At 42.7% G+C, this 15,901-nt stretch overlaps 1 protein-coding gene across 1 annotated transcript; it reads right to left on the bottom strand.

The window, feature by feature from the left end:
• Positions 1 to 1,446: 1,446 nt before the first annotated feature.
• LOX (lysyl oxidase) lies at positions 1,447 to 14,473 on the bottom strand. Its single transcript, XM_085213942.1, has 7 exons — positions 13,352 to 14,473; positions 13,118 to 13,226; positions 11,917 to 12,054; positions 9,386 to 9,542; positions 6,886 to 6,981; positions 6,630 to 6,745; positions 1,447 to 5,209 (listed from the first exon to the last, which is right to left on the bottom strand). Exons 1-7 carry the CDS (start codon positions 13,980 to 13,982, stop codon positions 5,203 to 5,205), a joined length of 1,254 nt encoding a protein of 417 aa, XP_085070068.1. The 5' UTR covers positions 13,983 to 14,473; the 3' UTR covers positions 1,447 to 5,202.
• Between the last annotated feature and the right edge of the window lie 1,428 nt (positions 14,474 to 15,901).

Below are 15,901 nucleotides of genomic sequence, written 5' to 3'. Positions count from 1 at the left end.
CTTTTTTTCCTCTTCAGAAACACAACTAACTTCTAAGCTTCTATTTAAAAAAAATGAGAAAAGATAAGCTGAACATGAATGAGAGGAGGGAGATTAGGTTGTTGGCATTGCTTCAGATTTTAATAGGCCATTACAACTTGTAGCTGGTGCTTGGTGACTCACCTGGATCACAGCCTTAATGTGCTGAGCAGTGTACAAATGAGTGCTGTAGGCGGAGACTTAATAATGTTTTTTATATGCAACTGGGTGATTTTATGTGAAATGATAAACTCAATGAACACGCCTGGAGCTTGTTCGTAAAAGTTCAAAACATTTTTTCTTCATGGTGGCAATATTTTCAATATGTACATGATGTTAACTTAGTTTGTGACATCGTTTGGGCAGCGACCTCTCACGAAATATGACCAATTTATTTCTCTAATGATATGGGAAGATATTTCACTCTGTGATTGTAAGATTAAGAATCTTGGAGAATCCTGCTTTCCACTCTATTACTGTAGTACAGGAGAAATGTTCTCACTCTGAGTATGTATGGTCAAACACTCATAGAGTGCTTTTAGGTGCACAGTATTTTCACTTCAAACAAGCTCAGATTTGTCAGTATTTTTTTAAAAGACAGCCACAATAATTGGATGTGTCATTGCTCTGACTGCATTTTCACATGGAGTCAGATCCACACTGAGTTCTGCACTCTGTGGATAGCACTTGCGGGAACTCCTAGTTTGAAGCTTTTAGCTCTAACTGTAATAATTTTGTTACATTTTAGAAACACTGCCACATGTCTGTCTCAAATAATTCTATATTTACTTTATGAACTGCATAAGGTATTACATCATTTTTGTCTGCATTTGCCCAAAGTCAAGAAAGCTAGAAAGAACATTTCAATGTTTTTAACCATATTCTGCATTAATTCCTCAGTGAAGGGAACAGAGATGTTTCATAAACTCAGCATATTTCATCAGTTTAGCATACAGATTGCAGAGGCAGCAGGATGTTGATTTGTATTCAAAAAATGTAAATAAGGGATTAAATGTTTTTGGAGTGAGTGTTCAGTGCGTTAAGTCAATTGTTTTGCAGTGCATTGACTATCTGCTACTGACTCCTCAAACATTTTTTCCATATGAGTAAAGTTTTTGATGCATAAATTCTTACAGTGGTTTCTGAGCTCCTGTTCCTACAGAGACTGCTGATTTGGTAAAGGGAAACTTTATCAATGAGGGCTATGTCTGAATGAGCCATATCTTATCCTCTAATGCCTTCACTTATTAAGCTTTTGTGTAGTACAAGAGGTAGTTATCATCGTTGCATCTTTTCCTTTCTTATTTTTTCCAGGCAACAGCATCTTCCCCATTTTCTTGTTCATGTAGACACACACAGCTTTGATTGAGGCTTTCTCATTTCACATGGCCTATGATGACTTCCTGCATTAAGTACTCAGACAAGTAGAACGCTTGAAAAATTTTATTCAAGTCATTTTCACATAAACTTGCAACCATAATACGGGCATGTAACACAGGAATATGAAAGTGCAATAAAGAATATAAAGCTAGTGTCTGAATATTATAAATAAGAACTCATCAGATAAAGATGCAAAGTTTTTCTGAAGTCAAGACTCTTGGAAGAAAAGTGAAGGAAATAATGAAAACTTCAAAAAAGTTGCAAAAACAAGTGGCATTTCACTGAATCTGTAGCAGTTAGTTGCATAATAGAAACCTCCCCATAACATACTCTTTGGTTTTAATTCAAGTTAAAACCTTTCATCACTTTCTAAGATTTGGAGAAAATGAAAAATGCCATGTCAGCATAAATGTGAGACACAGGATAAACCACTTTTGGTTGTCTCATTTATGAAATTCACCCTGCTGGTTTGAATGAGTACAATACAAACAGCACATAAATGACTAAGGTACATTTGGTGTTTGCACCCATTCGACGCTGCATAGTAAACTTTGGAGCAGAGAGAAAACGAGTAGACTTTCACCAACACAAAAACATCTACACAATATGCTGGTTCAGATGGTGAGCAATCTGTCATTTTTGTCATGTTTTTGTCTAGAAGTATTCAAATACTGAATATATTTCAGGATTAAAAAAAATATTTAATGAACCCCTTCTGCAGAGAGTCTGCTACACAGTATGCTCCCTATGTGCAGTTTTCATCTGAAGACCTGAAACGTGGGAGGCAATTGCTTCACACACATATTCAATGTTCTCACATTTCAAAGTAAATTTGTGACTACACGGCAGTGATTTGTACTGCCATTTGTCTGATACTGCTCCCAGTGACTCCTTTTAAAACACCTAGTAGAAAGGGTTGCAAAACAGAATTTGCTTTGTAAAATAAGATGTTATCAAAAGTGTTCTTTATAAATGGTTTTCAACAAAAATGCATGTAATTTCTTAAATATATTCCCATATGAAAATAGTTAAGGTATCTAGGTCAAAACTGCAAAGCCAAGATACTGAAGATAGTGGCTGGCACTTCCCTATTTAGAAGTGCTTCTACATTTGCTATACAATCAACTCTTCTACTGCATTGTGATTAACTATAGTTAAACAGGGTAAGTTAAAGTCACATTTCTTCATTTTTTTTTAATCCTAAAATTTCTTGCTTTTCTAGATAGATTGTTCATGTTATCTTAGGCAACGTTTGTGCTATTGTACATTACTGTCATGTTCCTTAACATACACTTTAAAACAAATAAAACATTTTGCTACGGAAAAGAGCTACATCTCTGTAACCCAATATCCCCAATACTCAGTTATGGTGTTCAGCACCTTTCCGAACCAGGCCATTCCCACTGAAAGGTCCAAGTCCAGTATTATAACACGCTCCACCTACACAGGATGCTTAAGCTCCTCTGGCTTCTTGCTGATCTCAGTGGAGTTCTGCAAGTAGTTTGGATATAGATATGAAAGCAGGGTACTGCCTTGAAAACTGAGGGAGAAACTCCTCAGCTGCTGTGTCCAGTTAGCACTCTTATCCCACATTCAGTGTCAAGCACCATGAAGTAAGAGCACACCACCTCTTACCAGGAAGCAGTCTGTGCCCACCACAGCTTAGCTTCCATTACAGTAGTAGCTTGTGTGTCTATTGCACAAGCTGCTGTCAGGACTTTCACCCCAATTCTGACCTAAGTTTCTGGAAAGGTGAATGCATTTGCATCTCTTTATCTTAAAAACTCTTCGAGCTGAGATTTCAGAAGCCTAAACTTGAAACAGGCCCTTGCTTTGCAGACGCATGTAATAAATGGCTTCTTAAGAACTCTGGTTTCCAAATTTTGTTCCTGTTTGGGGCCCACAGTGGTAACTGATTGCTAAAATGGATCTCTGAACAAAGGAAAAAGGGACCTGCAGTCTTTAACTGCATTTGGGACACACTTCAAACACTGGGTAGTAAAAACGGGGTTATTGGTTCTTAGATGCTTTTTCAGCATACCAACTAGCTGTACAAGTACAACCTAGTCATGATTAAGCTGGAAGTACTTTATAGTCCTGAAATAAATACCTGCAATACAGAACACGTTGATCCTTAACAGCTATCATGACAATTGATAAAACTTCCACATGGAGTTCATAGGGTTCTATTGCATAAAATACTTCCAAATGTCTGCCTGAAGTATTCTCAGCAGTGATCAAAAACCTTACATATTTCTCAGATTTTATCCCTTCTTCAACTATGCTGAATAACACACTATTTAAGTAATACATATATGATACTGAGTTTCACATTTTGTTAGGTATTTGGAACTGCTGCTTAAACATAACCAATACTAATCAGTACTTCCAGGTCATTGTTTCAAAGGTAGGTCTTTCATTTTACATGATCTGAAATCTTCTGAAAGAAAGCATGAGATCCCCTTGTGATATGTTATTTCACAGTTTAAAAACAGAATCACAGCTACTGTAGCTTACAGCAGGGTGCACTGCAAATGCAAAATAATTGGGGATGGGAGGAGAGGTGGTGTACCCAGCACCAGTAAGAAGATCAGTGAAAAAATTTGATGTGGGCTGGAAGTTTTTCCCCTTAAAAATACTTGGGTCCTGAACAGCCTAAGTTAGGATGCTTAATGTATTTACTTTTGTTCTCCCTCTGTATTTTCAGTTTCATCAACTGAATTCTGAGATATAAATTTCAACAGCCAAATGCAGTACCTAAGGGGGAAGTAGGCATTAGGCTTTCTCACAATGAAAATACCATGTTAGAGATTCCGACCTGCTTTTATTTTGTGGTGCCATCCTAGTTAACTGTCTGTACTGATGGCTAACCTGTTCAAATGGACTGTTTCTCACAGATAACTACACCAGGGACTCTTCATCATCTCTGTGAGCCCTCTTCTTTACCGGTAATCATTTCTATCCACATTATGTGTGCAGAAGTCTTTAAAAAGCCCCACCTTGAAAAATCTCTTCAACATAGAAAGGTGGATAAGTTCTTTAATTCATTTCTATGGATGAAAGGTTTCTTTCAAAACCCCATCTGCTTTTGACTTAAGAAAATGGTAAAACTTCTAAAGTATTAAAAATGTAAACATAACTTTTCTTGCAGGGGTATAACTGATAGATAGATATAGATATATGTATTTCTCTGCTATATGTTAATATCCCTTGAAAACTGAACATACTTTTCTCATTCATATCAACATGTCCCAGCAAGTTTTGTTTGAATGGTTACAACGGGATTACTCTCAAGCAGTTTTTCCTTCTGTTGCTTTCTGAAATAGCTGGCATTAGTACTTTATATTGCATTTTACCTAATTCATTTTACAGAAATATTTGCTACCTTTTAGAATATGCTCAACTCGTTCACCAGTAATATTCTGACTGAAGTCTATCTATCAGCACCTGAACTCCAAATTTGCAGGAGTTAAAAATGCTTGTGGTTTTTTTTTTGTTTGTTTGTTTTCCTTTGTTTTTTTGGTGAATGAGTTAATATTTTGAAATTTTAGAATATCTGTGCATGAGTCACCAGATCCACACATTTCAATAGTTAGAAACATAATGCCAATTCAAATGTATAAAATCTAGTTTCAGATTTTGCTGAGAAGCAGCTAACGTGCTTCAAAATCACGATGTGTGTGGGTGTACGTGTGTATGTTCTGCAGTTTTGCTTCTATACTGTTTACATCCTATGGAAATTTATATAATGATACTTCAGTTCAAAACATTTGGCACCATCTCATCCATTTTCTTGTATCTCTCTCAGTATCTGTTAAAAGAAAAGAAACAGTGTCATGCAAATGGCCAAAAAAATACAAAAAAATCTGCTAAATACACTTTCATTAGCTTGAAGGTGCAGCTCAAAAAAGGCAGAAGAAATTTTGTCTTCTCACCAGCATGAATACATCTATTTGATTACATTTACTAATAAGATAAGGAAACCATTAATTTAAGGAATAAAGCATAAATTTCTCTTCCATTGGAATGTGAGTGAATAGAGTGAATTCTGTGATTCTGTGCAAGAAGTTGTCTTTGCTGAAGTACCAGTTAGTCACCTCTGCTACACATAAATGCTTTTAAAAGCTCCTTCTACTGGCCCATCAATTTATTACTCTGTCCTGTAGGGCACCTGCTCTGTCACTGTTTCCTGCGAGCCCTACCACCATGCAGTGAGAAGAAAGGAAGAATTAGGCTGATGCCATCTAACTTGTTGCATTTATGACCTAAGTGTGATTATAAATACAGACATCCCTGCCTGTCTGAGAAGAAAGTTTCTCATTTTAGCCTCCCTTAATCACCTGTTCCCTAATACCTTTGTTAAGACTAACTGATCAGTATTCACACTATGTTTATTTCATTGATGCTGTTATAGCAGACTATGCTGTCATTTACTGTTAATTATTGCTCTGGAATTTTATGGAATAAATGTTGTATATGTGTAACTAAGGCAGCACCTGGGAACTGCTCATTACTGTGTTACAGAACAATTGTTTTTTGTGTGCATCTTCCACAGCTACTAAACTACAGCAGATCTACAAGTAAGAACACTAATTAAATGTGAATTTGCCTTCTCAAGAGAAAAAAAAAAAAAAAATACCAGCATAGTTGCAGCACTGTTTAAACTTTTGAAGAGCTGTCAATACAGTGTATGTGGAATGGCTGTTTCAGGAAACACAGCCATTGCACCCACAGCAGCAAAGTTAACAGACAAGTGTGGGATTTTAAAAAATGAGAGCTATTTAACTGCTCAACAGTTCTGTCTGAATGCACTAAGGGGGCACTGAATGAGAACAGAAAGATTTTAGCGCAAATACAAAGAAGGATTTGAACCAGACGTAGTGACTGCCCAGGCAGTAGAAGCTACTGTCAAGTGTCACATATCTCAATAAGACTTCAGAAGCAAAGTTCTCTTTTAGGATTGTTTTCAAGCCTAAATAATACTTTTTAAAAATTACTGCTAAGTAATGCAAATCATTTATTTACGACAGGTCAGTATTGTCAAGTTATGTAGTTATCAACAGCAAAGTAATGATTCCCAGCCTTCTTGCCAAAAACGATCTTTGAAATGCACCTCTGAACTTTAAATTAACACTCTAGATCCTTAAAGCTACAAAATTTCTAATCTCCATAAATCTGAATGTCAGCTTTAGTACTATGAACACGAAACAGTCAAAAAGAAATATACTTACGGTGAAATTGTACAGCCAGAGGCATATGCATGGTGGCCAGTGTAACGTATATCACAGCGTACTATGTTGTTGGAGTAGTCAGATTCAGGTACCAAATAACTGGGGTTTACACTGACCTTAAGGGAAGAAAGCAGTGTGTTGTATCTTGGTTGGTAACTTTACATTCAAAAGGACATACACATATGATTTGTATTTAGGGCGGAAAAGAAAGAGAGAAAAAAAAGAAAAAAAAAAGCAATTCTCCCTAACTCCTTACCTTGAGAATGTAGTTTCCAGGTTTCACGTCTGTGATATCAATCCACTGGCAATCTATGTCAGCATTGTAGGTGTCATAACAGCCAGGACTCAATCCCTTAAAAATGGAGAGAGAGAGAGAGGTGTCAAAAATCCTTTAAGGAAGACTAACCTTCCATACGTTAGCAACACTGAGACCAAAGTACTTAACCATCACAGTGTTTCACTAAGGAAAATTAAAATTACTAGAGGGAATAAGTTTTATCTCTTCTAGGCATTTTATTTGAATATCTGACACAAGTCTAAGATGCCACTTGTATAGAAAGCACTGCGCTACTGCTCTTGTGTAAGAAACTGCTATACAATTGGTAAGTGTTGATCTTTGAGACACTGGCATTTTATCTGTTGCTTAAACTCAACAATTATGTGGAAGTATTAATTTTGGAAAGCACTCTGAGAAGTGGTGCTTAGCCATGTCTAATTTCCATTTCCTCTAGCTGTGCTTCTGATGACCACTGTGGTGCAAGGCTGGTCAGTCAGCAAGGGTCCTGAGCAGAAAGCACTGGGCTGCAAAGCAGAAGCACTGCCGCACTGCCCACCTCTGCAAGACAGAATGCTGACACTGTCTCCTTACCCTTCCCTAACAGTCACACCTGCCCAAATACAAATGAGCCAGAAGAAACCTCACAGAAAACAACACATTTTACAGCACAAGATTATGTTTCACAGGAAAATGTGGGGTTGAACATTTAAAAATCTGTATCTTATCTGTATTTTATTATCTTTTAAGTAGAAACACTAGTGTAACATAAGCAACTTAAACAACAAGTAGTTGATGCAACTACTCACTCATATTTACAAGATAAGAATAAAATCAATCTTGACCAAAGCCTGGGCCTATATATCTGCAAATTTCAAGTAGGTCACTGCTGAGGTTCTTGAGGATGAGTTTGTTCACCCGTGTTGGAAATTGTCACTGCCCTTAGGAACAATGCATCTTTTTGCTACAGATGTATTGTGCCTAAAAGCTGCCTCTGGATACAGAAAAGGCAATTTTCACATCTAGTTTTGCAGGGAAGTGGCCCAGAGGGGCATTTCTTCATGCCAACACAGAGATGAAAGAATTAGTTGAGGTTAATCCCCCTGCAACCTGAGATAGAACTGAAAATGCAGTCTTCCTTCCTGACACATGTGAAAACTTCTTTGCTGTCGAAGAACTTCTTTAATATGCAATCCTCATATATGAATTTATCAGTAATTCAAACTTGGCATCTTTCACCATGGCTGATATAAACTGCCTTAGGGAAAACCAATACACCCTAGTAACACACAGACTACACAAAATCCAGGTCTTGCAAGAATTCCCTCTTGATCCAGCTGGTGATCAGCTCAGACTCTCTCATCTATGTGCCAAGTCTGAGGCTGGAGGAAAATTTTACAATCCAATTGCAAATCTCTGAAATATAGGCTTCCAGTGGAAATGCTGACACAGGCATTATTGTAGTGACACAAATACTGCAGCTGTAAAATATTCACATTGCTTAGTTAGACGTCATTGTCTACAAAAGGAAAAAATATGTTTTAAAAACCTCTTCAAAGCCTTTGTGTATTGTAGATAATTCATTATATTTAAAATTCAAATCTGTACTTGTCAGCCAGTCAAGTATGGCTGTCATTTCTCTGTAATAACATAGCAACCTTCTAAATTAAAAACTGCAGAATAAGGGATTCAAGCTTACAATATGGCCACATTGAGTTAAACCACTGGTCAGTCAAGCTCAATGTCACGTCTATGACAGTCATCAGCAGCACAGGACTGAGGAAAAAACATTGTAAGTAATGGGAGCTGTGAGGTCCTTTACCCAGGCAAAGTCCCTCCACCAGACATTTAACAATATTTGAGACACAGGTTATCATGTTTAACACCTTCCATTCTCCCTAAATCTTCTTTTAGCTCATAGAGATACTTTTGGTCCCTGCAGCACCCTATGCCAAGGAGTTCTGTAATTTATTCCCATGTTAAAGGAGTACCTCTCTCTGTTTAAAGCTGTTATCCAGAAGTTCTTTTGGATATCCTCAATTACTATACTGCAAAAAATCAGCCAGCATCAACAATTTCCTCATGCCATCTGGGACCATTCATCATTTGATACTGTTTCTGGCTTCCCATGTGGAACAGTGTGGTTGCCATGCTACACTCCTGATGATCCTCACTGTCCTGGTGTTGGCTGGTCTGCCCACTTAACTCTAACAGTCTATTTGTCATGGAATCGTATAACATGTGTTTTAACCTTCAGTTTACCACACTACAAGGGTAATGAGTATCCCTGCACTTTAGTGACACCCACATTTGGCAACAACTGGGTAGACTGTAAGACTCCATGTTGCCATCATGCCCCCTGTGGTGGAGAATTTCCAAGTCAGTTATCACATCAGATGATACAGCCTGCAGTGGCAGAGGAAAAAAAACAAAGATAAATTAGGTGGGAAAGACTCTTGGTCATCTCTGAACCAACTCTTACCTGTGTGTGTGCTGTACAGGCGTATCGTCTGTAATACCCGTAATCACAGGAGGTATCTTCAAGGCAGAAACTTGCTTTGTGTCCTTCAGCAACTTTTCTATGTGAGCTTGCATCTAGCAAGTCATAGTGACTGAATTCATCCATGCTGTGATAATGCCTGTTAGACCAGGGGTAGGTTATTAAAGATGGATCAGATTTAGCCAATGTTGTCTTGTTTAGTCAATGTTTGTTTTGCTATTCCATTATCTTCTGTTAAATCTGGGTAATTTTTTTCTATTACATAGCACTCATGTGTTAGTACACTTTCCTACTACAAGCTGCTCAATTAAGTATTATTTTTATTATTCCATTTGTCAGTGACTATAAGAATGCCATGTCCTTTAAGCCAGGTTTTAACTTGTTAAGTGAAAAATATTCTAATAGCACTGTTTTTAAAAAAATTCCAGTTTTATCAGGAATAAATTGTTATTATCAGAATAACAATAGCAAGTATTAAATAGCTCAGGTTTGAATTGTAAATTTGATAACTTTGCCTTTAGGCAGAGTCTGGCTAGGAATGCTTACCTTACATACTATACATTCCAGAGAAGTTTCCTACTTGTTACCAAAAAAGCACAGGAATTTACTTCCTTATTTCCACACTCTTCCCATTCATAAGATAATTGGGAAAAAAAAAAAAAAAAAAAAAAAGAGCCTGCCTAAAAGAACTACCATTTGTATACTGATCTCACTGTCTCAGTTATTAAGAACAGAACAGAGTCAGGACATCAACATCTTTCTGCACTTGATGTGGTCTCTATTTCAAAACCATATGTATGCTTCCAATTGAGACACACTGATGTATTTCTCTTGCTTTCATACACAGGGAGCTCTAGCTTCCACTGTTGATTCAAGCACCCAGTGTTATAGAAATACCTTCTTCTTAAAAGGTAGAGACCTAAACATGTATTACCTATCCACACTTTGTCTCTTCAGCATTTGGCTGCTGTTCCTTAAAAACACTTCCAGCTCATCAGATATACAAAAATATAATTTAAAATGTTTCAAACACATTGTTAAAACTAAAAGAAGCCCACAAGTCTGGAGCATGCACATCAAGAACACTAAAACCAGCTCACAGATGACGACTAACACTGGTGGCTAGCCAAAGTCATTGGTAGTGATAGATCATTTCCAAATGGACTTGTTTCACTGTCAAAAAAGATGATCATGAGAAATGCCTTTTTTTGTTCTTGTTGGCAGTGTATCTTCTGTTTCTTGGAATTAATATCAGAGACATTCTGCATCTGGATAATGATATCTGGGCTACAGTGGCACAGTAAGAAATTGCTTTTCTACCAATGGAAGATTTCAAGTTATCTCCACCATTTCATGCATTTATCAACTTAGTTATCACCAAGGTTGGGGATGTTTTTGGTTTTTTCCCGCCCCCTCATCCCTCTCCCCTCCCCCCAAACACACAGTTGGGGGGGTTAAGTACAGCATTTATGGAAGCTTGTTTTGTTTTCTTCATTTGGTTTTAGCTTTTTACAAGATTTTTTATAAGATTTATAACTTAGTAGTATCAGTCTTTCTTTGACAGAATTGGTTTTAATATATCTGTTTTTTTTTCATTCAAGTCTGTTTACAGGCAGTTGAGGTTAATCCCCCTGCAACCTGAGAGAAACATTCCATTGACTCCAGTAGATTTAAGATCAAGCCCACTTTACATATTATTTTAATGGTATAATACTAAGTTAACACAGGTGTACCCATAATTTGGAATTATATTTTAAGCAAGGTAAACGGTCTAGAAGTTTACAACTGGTTCTGCTAGAAAAGAGTCAAAATGGGAACAACATTGCAAAATCCTGCACGTGAATTTTCTGAAAGTACAAGTTTGCAGTGTTACCAGCTCCCAAAATGTTGAAAATGGGCTTTATTTGCTTTGCTATGTTTTCAATCCCTTAGATATTCAAAAGCAAAATTGCTTTGTGAAAAGATCAAGATGATCAAAGTGTGAATTGGTATTGATAAGGAGATCATCCAGCTCAGTACCCCATCCATTCCATATTGACCTGAACACTCCTTAACAAGCTAACCCAAGAAGTTCAGGTTACAGACTATGGGTAGATGTTCAGAATGATACATTAACAGGGAACATGCTATTGAGTGCGCATTTCAGAGCTTCAACAGTTTCTTTAATTTACATGTAATAGCCAGTAACCTACATAAAACATGGTTATATTAAGGAGGAAGTGCCACTGTCAGAACTGATTTGAAGCTTGTAACAGATTTATATTGAGTTTTATATCAGATATATATCTGTTTTATATCAGCTTGGATATACAGGTATCCAAGCTTCATACCCATTCAGTTTTCATGTGGCTCTACAAAGTTTGACTACCACTATCAGAAAATGATGAAACGCTAAAACATTCCCACAGCTTCCACCCATTCCATCCCAGCTCTACAAAACATCACCTTACGATTGGCAATTTGTTAGTGAAAAAAGATAATTAGAAGATACCATACTGAGGCACTTCACTCACTGGTGACAGCTGTGCCACTCCCAGGAATAACGAGGTCTGCTTGGTAGGAAATCTGAAGTTCCTTGGTTTTTCACTCTCTGAGGGAATCTTAGGAGCACTCGATTATCATAGTCTCTAACATCCGCTCGATAAGCTGAACTATAATAATGCAGGAAAAAAAAAACAACAAAAAAACATCAACTTCAAAATACTTTGGATAGTTTCAGAGGTAACTGAATGATACAGATCTTTTAAGCCTGCTTAAAGCTGGTGCACAAGAACTCCACACGGTGTGCTCAGAAGTTCCCCCCGCTATCTGACAAAGAACCGGGTAAGATTCAGGCCTGCCTCTAATCCTGTGAACACAAGTCTGATCACCAACTCTGTCTCTGTCTCTTTAGTACTCCAGGTCTTTTAGCAAGATCACTGCTTGGCTGTGAAAGTGCCGGAGTATCAAGAGCACAGTCTGATTGCTACTGACTGAGACAACGCGCTATGAGTGTAAGATCACAGAACAGATGTTTGTTTCTATTGTAAAAAAAAAAAAAAAAAAAAAAAAATAGTGAGCACGTGCCCTGTGCTTATCCTATTTTACACAGCTGTGACATATGTAATTTGCCTTTAATATTGGAATATTGTAATCAGTTGCTAGTCAAGAACATTTCAAGTAGTCATCATTGTGAAGTGAGCATGAAAAATACTGGTTCTGACTATACCACGTTCTTCTTTTTCAGCAACTGAAGAAAGAGCACGGCTGTAGTAACAGTCTGACATCAGTTAATGATGCTGCTAAATAAATAAATCTGTTCTGCATGATAAGGTATGAAACCAGTTAAACGGTTACAGCCAGCCGTCTTGGTTTTGCTCCAAACAAAACAGGAAAATCCCTCAGTGCCAAGCGCGGAGGGGGCCCGGTTTGGTCAGCAAAGCTGTTATCTGCGACCCTTAAAGGGCTTGGGTATACTTTTCAAAGCGATTCTAGTCTTAAAACCCGATAGAGGGGCACGGGAACGATTAGCGCGTTCTGACGCGGGCAGAAGCCGGTGCTGGTTAGGAATGAGCTTGCAGGAGCGGAGCAGCGCGCGGCTGGGCGCTGGAAGCAGCTGATGCTCAGACCCGGGGGTTTCGCGGTTGCCCCCGCCCTGCCCAGCTGGTCGTTATGGCAGAGCCGTGCGGATGACCCGTCCGCTCCGATCCGCCCCGCCCGCACGGCGATCCCTACCTGGCCAGGCAGTTCTCCTCGGCGGCGCAGCGCAGGTTGTACATGGACATCCTCTGCACGTAGGTGGACGCCTGGATGTAGTAGGGGTCCGGGACGAGGTCGGGCAGACCTGCAGTTCGTCAGAGAACCACAGCGCAGCGGTCAGCCGGGACACCGCGCGGCTCAGCCCCGCCGACCGCCGCCTCCCCCGGCCCGGACCCCCGCCCGCGGCGGCAGAAGGGCGCGGGCTCTTACCGTACTGGAAGTAGCCGGTGCCGTATCCGGGCCGGTACCTGCTGCCCTGGCGCGGCCGCTCATAGGTGTCGTAGTAGTTGTAGTAGGGGTTATCGTCCGTGTACTTGTAGGGGCTGTAGGGGTCGTCGCCCACCATCACGTCCTCCCGCCCGGCCCGCAGACCGCTGGGCGCGGGCAGCTCGCCGGCGCTCCGCTCGCTCTCGTCGCCGGGGCCGCCGGACCGCGGGGCCGCGGAGGAGGGGCCGGCGGCGGCGCGGCTGCCGGAGGGCGCCCGATAGCCGGCCTGGAACCAATGCCGGGCGCCTGAGCCGCGGCTGCCGCCGGGCTGGGACCGGGGCTGAGGCTGGGGTTGGGGCTGAGGCTCGGGCCGGGCGGCGTTGGCCCGCGGCACAGAGCCATTGCCGCGGAGCAGCAGCACAGGGCTGGTCGCCGGCTCGGCCGCCTGCCGGCGCCGCGGAGGCTGGTACTGAGCGCCCTGGCTGAGCAGGCTGTACACCTGTCCGTTGTTCTCCCACTGGATGCGCTGCCTCCAGGCGGCGGGGGGCGGCTGGCAGCCGGCGGGCCACAGCCCGCTCCAGAAGATGCAGGCGTGCAGCTGGGCGAGCAGCAGCCCCGGCGGCGCGCAGCGCATCGTCTCGTCTGTCCGGGGCCCGCGGGTGGGGAGAGAACCGGGCGAAGGGGGAGGGGGTGGGGGGCTGGAGGAGGCGGCGGACGCGGGGCGGCCGAGCGGAGCGAAGTGCGGGGCTCAGGCGCGGCGGCAGCCGGGCGGTGCCATCGGGCAGTTCGGACCGGCGGCGGGGAACCGGCCCGGGAGCGGCTGTCCTTCTCCGCGGTATTTATAGGCGAAGGGTACGAAGCGGCGCGGCGGCGAGCAGTCAGCCTCTCGCCGTCCTGCTCGGGCGTCTGCAGCGAGGAAGGAGGAGCAGCGGCGGAGCAGGGACTTTAAACTCGCTGGCACGCTCGCAAAGTTACACAAGCCCCGCTGGCTGCGCCCCCGCTATTCGTGCACGTAATGCGGCTGAAACGTGCGGCCCCGACGGTTCCCCCACCGCCGCCCCCCGCCCGCGCAGGGGCGGCCGCGGGGCCCCGGGCGGAGCCGGGCCGGGCCTGCGGCGGGCGAGCGCGCCCAGACACACGTAGGCTGCCAGGCGCGGGGCGCGCCAGAGTATGCCGTGCGGCAGAGCCAAAATATGCAAAGGAAAAATGCTATTAGCTCATCAGCGCTGCGAGACGGAGCGGGGCGGCGGGAGGGGGAAGGGGCCGCGAGCGAGAGAGGAAGCATATTTCTGGAAAATGTGCTGCTGCGCAGCGGGGCTGGGGACCTCCATCCCGGGGTCGAGCCTCCGCGCCCCGTAACGACCCCTTAATTAGGAAAAAGCCCTCATCAAATAAACCTTCGACTACGAACTTGGTTTTCTGCGTGTGAGTCACGCGAGAAATATTACAGGCGCCGCTCCTCCCGAGCGGGTTCCCATTGAAAAGCGAAATTTCGCCTGGCAGAGACCCAGCGCACAGAGCCCCCGGCGCAGCGCAGGGGGGTGGGGACGTACATCCCGAGGTGACCCCACAAAGCACGGCCTGCCTGGCAGAGCTTGGTGCTCCCCGGGTTGGGAGGCTGCTGTGGGCAGGTGCCCACCTTGGGTCAGCTCTCCTGCATGCTGTCTCGCTGAGTTTTGTTTCCTTTGCATGTTGCTTCAAGTGGTTCCCAGGCTGTGGCTGAAATCCTGCCAAATGCAGCCCTGTGCCACAGTGGTGAGGGGCCGTGAGGGCTCATATGTCCATTTAGTAGTAGCAGCAGCTTCTGGCTTCCCAGTTGCTCTCTACAGCCCATGAAAAGCGTGGAGTGCATCCTGGGCACTGCCCTCATCCCAGCAGGCCGGCACTGTCCATAGGGCCAGGCAGCTGCCCCACTGCTGACACCAGGAATCCAGTGCTGCAGGCAAGCAGGCAGTCATAAGCATGGCTCCTTCCTTGCAGTCACACAGGTAGCCTTCAGGGTGGGATTCTCTATGAAATCAGTGGTCAGCTGTTTGGAGGACATCAGGAAGCAGTAAGCAGGTATTTGTAAGAAGAGAAAGTCTTCTCAAAACTTACAGGCTTTGGTCCAAGAAAACCTAACAAAGTTTGACAAGACAACACAAGGTCCTGCACTTTGGTTGGGGCAATCCTGAGTATGTTTACTGGCTAGAAGACAAAGTCTTTGAGAGCAGCCCTGTGGAGAAGGACTTGGACTCCTGGTGGATGGGAAGCTGGGCATGAGCCAGCAGTGTGTGCTTGCAGCCCAGAGGGCCAGCTGCATCCTGGGCTGCATCAACAGGGAGATGGCAGCAGGACAGGATTCCCCTCTGCTCTGCCCTGTGAGGTTCCATATGGAGTACTGAATCCAGGCCTGGGGACCCCAACACAAGAAGGATGTGGAGCAGGCCCATATGAGTCCATGAAGATGATCAGAGGGCTGAATACCTCTCCAACAGAGAAAGGCTGCAAGAGGTGGGCTTCTTCAGCCTAGAGAAGGCTTTGGAGTGACTTCGTTGCATCTTTCCAGAACCT

This window comes from Meleagris gallopavo, chromosome Z (assembly GCF_905368555.1).
Source record: "Meleagris gallopavo chromosome Z, MGAL_WU_HG_1.1, whole genome shotgun sequence".
NCBI classification, from domain to species: Eukaryota; Metazoa; Chordata; class Aves; order Galliformes; family Phasianidae; genus Meleagris; species Meleagris gallopavo.
This window is presented reverse-complemented; position numbering and strand designations above follow the sequence as displayed.

Excerpts from the sequence above, each read along its gene's own strand:
- LOX (XM_085213942.1), bottom strand. The coding sequence starts at position 13,982 with ATGCGCTGCGCGCCGCCGGGGCTGCTGCTCGCCCAGCTGCACGCCTGC. Across the intron at positions 12,055-13,117 it reads GAGGAGAACTGCCTGGCCAG|TTCAGCTTATCGAGCGGATG; the intron begins GTAGGGATCGCC and ends GCATTATTATAG. Across the intron at positions 6,982-9,385 it reads CCTGTACAGCACACACACAG|GGATTGAGTCCTGGCTGTTA; the intron begins GTAAGAGTTGGT and ends TCCATTTTTAAG.